Source organism: Raphanus sativus, chromosome 3 (assembly GCF_000801105.2).
Source record: "Raphanus sativus cultivar WK10039 chromosome 3, ASM80110v3, whole genome shotgun sequence".
NCBI classification, from domain to species: domain Eukaryota; kingdom Viridiplantae; phylum Streptophyta; class Magnoliopsida; order Brassicales; family Brassicaceae; genus Raphanus; species Raphanus sativus.
In genome coordinates, this window is record NC_079513.1 from 3,826 (window position 1) to 9,265 (window position 5,440).

At 39.5% G+C, this 5,440-nt stretch overlaps 1 protein-coding gene across 1 annotated transcript; it reads left to right on the forward strand.

Annotated features, from left to right (window-relative positions):
* Nucleotides 1-261: 261 nt before the first annotated feature.
* Nucleotides 262-4,807, forward strand: LOC108847646 (cullin-1). The gene is made up of 19 exons (XM_018620946.2): nt 262-435; nt 625-756; nt 850-949; nt 1,078-1,263; nt 1,344-1,391; nt 1,468-1,671; nt 1,775-1,852; nt 2,051-2,140; nt 2,224-2,304; nt 2,421-2,480; nt 2,557-2,673; nt 2,764-2,913; nt 3,000-3,055; nt 3,196-3,316; nt 3,408-3,569; nt 3,650-3,793; nt 3,884-4,102; nt 4,188-4,355; nt 4,442-4,807. Exons 2-19 carry the CDS (start codon nt 626-628, stop codon nt 4,541-4,543), a joined length of 2,217 nt encoding a protein of 738 aa, XP_018476448.1. The 5' UTR covers nt 262-435; nt 625; the 3' UTR covers nt 4,544-4,807.
* Nucleotides 4,808-5,440: the final 633 nt, after the last annotated feature.

Consider the following 5,440-nt stretch of genomic DNA (forward strand, 5'->3'; position numbering starts at 1 on the left):
TAAAAACAATTTCAAAATGTTCGTAATTTTTCAAAAAAGTTTTATGTTCAGTTTAGGATGGAATACGCCACTGTTCATATGGTGTATTTTACTATTTTCCCCATATAATGCTGTGGCAAAACTAAACGCGGCGTTTTGATGTAAACCTTAACCCGGTAACTAGGAAAATGAACAGGCTAATTTATTAGAAAAGGCTAAATATTAAAGAAACTTTTATAGATATTAAAAAAACGATTAAAATCTACGGCCCTGGATAATAGATGAGTTTGCTTCCTTCCTTCCGCAGATATATATAATCCTTTCCTCGTTCACCGTCTTTCTCAAAGGTCTCCCCCACCTCTTCCTCTCTCTCAATCGCACTCTCAGGGTTTTGATCTTTTCTCTCTCTCGATCGCGAAACCTCTCCTCGATCCTTCCGAATCCGAAATCGTCAAGGTTAACGCTCACGTTCTCGTCTAATTAGGGTTTACGATCTCCTCTATCGCCCTAGCTTTTAGGGATCGGATTGTTAGGGTTACGCGATTGCTTTTGTGTACTCGATTGTTCGTTTCTTCAGTATATCACCATCCGACAGTTTGATTGCGATTTTGATTCTATTAAGTTTTCGATTGTATAATCTATCAGGATGGAGCGGAAGACGATTGATCTGGAACAAGGATGGGACTATATGCAGACTGGGATCACTAAGCTGAAACGGATTCTTGAAGGATTGCCTGAGCCGCAATTCGACTCTGAGCAGTACATGATGCTTTATACGTACGTTCTTATTGTTGTACCTTATCATCTTCCATCTGTTTGCTTTTTTTGTTTGTATCTGGTTTGATAACAGTTTGAGAGTGATTCTCTCAGGACTATCTACAACATGTGCACCCAGAAACCTCCTCATGATTACTCTCAGCAGCTCTATGACAAGTATCGCGAAGCTTTTGAGGAGTACATTGACTCAACTGTGAGTCTCATTCATCATTTTTAAGTTTTGATCTTATAATCTCCAATAAGATTGTTTGAGGATGGTTTCATATGCCAATAAGTTGGTCAAACCGTTTGATTAATTGGTCTCTTCTTTTCTGTGATTAGGTTTTGCCTGCTTTGAAGGAGAAGCATGATGAGTACATGCTGAGGGAGCTGGTTAAGAGATGGTCTAACCATAAAGTTATGGTTAGATGGCTATCCCGATTCTTCTACTATCTTGACCGTTACTTCATTGCTCGGAGATCGCTGCCACCGCTGAATGAAGTTGGGCTCACATGCTTCCGTGACCGGGTTTGGCACTCATTCTTTTTGTTTGTGGCTTTCAGTTGCATCAATAATGTTTTAACTCTTGACTGGTTTTGTTACTTCAGGTTTATAAGGAGTTGCATTCCAAGGTCAAAGATGCTGTTATAGCACTTGTAAGTTTATGTTCATTTATCTCCAGCTCTTGTTTTTGCCTTATTCAAGGTCTAATATGACTTGTTTTTATGTCAGGTTGATAAAGAACGGGAAGGCGAGCAGATTGATAGGGCTCTTCTGAAGAACGTATTGGATATCTATGTAGAGATTGGAATGGGACAGATGGAAAGATACGAAGTGGATTTTGAAAGCTTCATGCTTTTGGATTCAGCATCTTACTATTCTCGCAAAGCATCAAACTGGATCCAGGAAGATTCTTGCCCTGATTACATGCTGAAGGCAGGACTCCTCATTATCATTTTCTAGATCGCGTTGTCATTCCAAATTAGTAATATGCATTTTCTAACTAGTCTGAAGTTCCTTGTTAACTTTCATGTTGCAGTCTGAAGAATGCCTTAAGAAGGAGAGGGAGAGGGTTGCTCACTACCTTCATTCAAGCAGCGAGCCAAAGCTGGTTGAGGTTAGTTATGATGATGATACATCATGCACGGCAATATGACATTATGGATAGCATTCATTATACCTGTACTTACAGGAGCCGTGATTTTAATATCACTATGGCACCATGACATGTTTTTTAGACTCTGCTTCTACAGGAAAGTGTATATTAATATCACTTGATATGTTTTTGACTTCTATATTGATCTGTTGGATGCAGAAAGTACAACATGAGCTGTTGGTTGTCTATGCAAATCAGCTTCTTGAAAAGGAGCACTCAGGGTGCCGTGCATTGCTGAGAGACGACAAGGTGGAGCAACTTTTTCATTGTTTTTTTTGTTATTTAGTAAGCCTTTCTATTCTTTCTTTGATGGAGTATCTGTATGCTTTCAGGTTGACGATCTCTCCAGGATGTACAGGCTCTATCATAAAATTGCCAAAGGTTTAGAACCTGTTGCAAACATATTTAAGCAGGTTTCTTACCTATCTTTATTATTCTCGTTTTGATTGGCCAAGTCGTTTCTTTTTTGTTTACTTTGACTGTGTTACATAATGTTGTACATTAACTCCATCGTGTAATTTGTATATAGCATGTCACAGCCGAGGGTAACGCACTTGTCCAACAGGCCGAAGACACAGCCACTAATCAGGTTCATACTGTTTTTTTTTCTATTCAGAATTGTTTTCGCTTTGCCTCTGATTGCTAAGATTTTTTTTACTCTACAGGCTGCAAATACTGCTAGCGTGCAGGAACAGGTTCTCATCAGAAAAGTGATTGAGCTACATGATAAGTACATGGTCTATGTCGTGGAGTGCTTCCAGAACCACACCCTCTTCCACAAGGTTTTATGTGCATTCTACGTACTTGTCATACATATATCTTATTGCATGCATGTATTTGTTTTTATTAACTTAAGTTTCTTCTATTGTTAGGCTCTGAAAGAGGCATTTGAGATATTTTGTAACAAAACAGTCGCTGGAAGTTCAAGTGCAGAACTGCTTGCAACATTCTGCGATAACATCCTCAAGAAGGGGGGTAGTGAGAAGCTGAGTGACGAAGCTATTGAAGATACGCTTGAGAAGGTTTGTATTATTCTCAAAATGCTTGCTATATTCATTTTTTTGTTTCTCCATGAGTCGGTGTTTATTGTTATTATATGTTGTTACAGGTGGTCAAATTGCTTGCTTATATAAGCGACAAGGATCTTTTCGCCGAGTTCTACAGGTTTATCTCCCACTCTCTGATTTCTTTATCAACCTTGGCTTCTAGTATTTGTTTGCTTATAGATGGTTTGTTGATTCTAGCTCTTTGTTAAGGTCCCCTTACAATAACATTGCGGTTTTGTTTTTTTGGCTGTTTTACAGGAAGAAGCTGGCACGTAGGCTCTTATTTGATCGCAGTGCTAATGATGATCATGAGAGAAGCATCCTTACAAAGCTCAAGCAACAATGTGGTGGGCAGTTTACTTCTAAGATGGAGGGCATGGTTAGTTTGAGTGTCCCTCTGTTTATTCTTGCAGAACGGGTGTTCCTCTGATGATTTAAACTTCCTATAAATTTGATGTTTTTGGTTACAGGTAACGGACTTGACATTGGCAAGAGAGAACCAAACCAGTTTCGAGGAGTATCTGAGCAATAACCCCGCTGCAAACCCAGGGATTGATTTGACCGTCACTGTTCTCACCACTGGTTTCTGGCCAAGTTACAAATCATTCGACATAAATCTACCAAGTGAAATGGTAAGCATCTGTTGAATGTGTGTCCAAAAGGAAAACTGTTTGCTCCGGGTGAAACTCATGCATCGATTTATTTGCTTCAGGTCAAGTGTGTTGAAGTTTTCAAAGGGTTTTATGAGACGAAAACTAAACATAGGAAACTTACATGGATCTACTCACTAGGAACTTGTCACCTCAACGGAAAGTTTGATCACAAGCCCATTGAGTTAGTTGTATCTACTTACCAGGTATCATTTGTGTTCTCAGAAACTGTTGCTAAATTGTTATCCTTTAAATAGCCTCTGATGCCGATTTTTCTAATTTCTATTAACTTTCAGGCTGCTGTGCTTCTGCTGTTCAACACAACAGACAAATTGAGCTACAACGATATCCTAACTCAACTGAACCTAAGCCACGAAGATCTAGTGAGGTTGCTTCATTCCCTGTCATGTGCTAGGTACAAGATCCTTCTCAAGGAGCCAAGCACGAAGACTGTTACACAGACTGATTCATTTGAATTCAATGCCAAATTCACGGACAGAATGCGCAGAATCAAGGTCTGCAACACATTATCACTCAAAACTTCATGCGTCACTTATAATTTATCTTAGGATATTGACTTTTGTGTGGTTTGCATCACAGATCCCTCTCCCTCCTGTTGATGAAAGGAAGAAGGTTGTGGAAGATGTGGACAAAGACAGACGCTATGCGATTGATGCTGCCATTGTTAGGATCATGAAGAGCAGGAAAGTGTTGGGACATCAACAACTCGTCTCTGAGTGCGTTGAGCAACTTAGCCGAATGTTCAAGGTAATATATATGTTCTAAAAGAAACCTGTGTGGATACTCAAGTAATGATGTTTTCCTGGAACTTGATTGGATTTGTGGTTTTGCAGCCTGATATCAAAGCGATCAAGAAGCGTATGGAGGATCTAATTACGAGGGATTATTTGGAGAGGGACAAGGAGAACCCTAACATGTTTAGGTACTTGGCTTAGAGGCAAGAAAAAACAACTATGGAGGTGGTTTGGCTCATGAAAGAACGAAGCATCTCTCTGCTCTTCTCTGCTTGTATATGAAAATCTTATTTGGATACTTCTACCCTAAGAAAAAACGTTTGTTTCTTTATTGAACATTCGGTCTGTGCTTTTTTATTCTTGGGATGCAAATTACTTTTTTTGGGGGGTTTTTGTTTCTTGGATATTAATGGAGATGGAACTGATGATCTCCGCTTTTAAATACGTTCATCTCCCTTTTGACGATTCTGTTTGGAGTTTATTGCATCTTTGCTTTAGTTATGTCATCTATAGATACTAGCGATAGCATGAGCTTCATAAGCCTGGGTAAAATATCCAACCGGATTCAAAAGATCGAGCTGAAACCTACTCGGAAGAGGAGTTTTTGCTTAAACCGGATCGATGAAAATATTCGAAGGATTGATCTCAAAACTGAACCTAAAACCAAATGAATAGTCCATACTCGTATTTAAAAGATATAATCGTTGATACTTAAGAGGAAGTGTTTTTTTTACTATACCCAGAGGAAGTGTAACTATTCGTTTTATAGGACTAGTTGAACATAGGCCGAAAATATGCATGAGCAAATCAACACGTGTTGGCCTAGTGGTAAAGGAACTCCGGCTGGAATGCCCGCCATAGGTTCGATCCGCGTTGGCCACGAGAGCTTTTACATGGGCTTCTCTCGCTCTCCAGACCACTTCGCGTAACCAGGAGCCCTTAAGTGGAGGCTTAAAAATCCTGTAATGGCATGGGCTTAGGCCCGGTGGGCTAGTCGATCACGCTTAGTGGTCGGATACTGGATTATCAAAAAAAAAAAATATGCATGAGCACAAATATGTATTTGTACATTTGTCCAGAATTGGACTCAACAGAAAT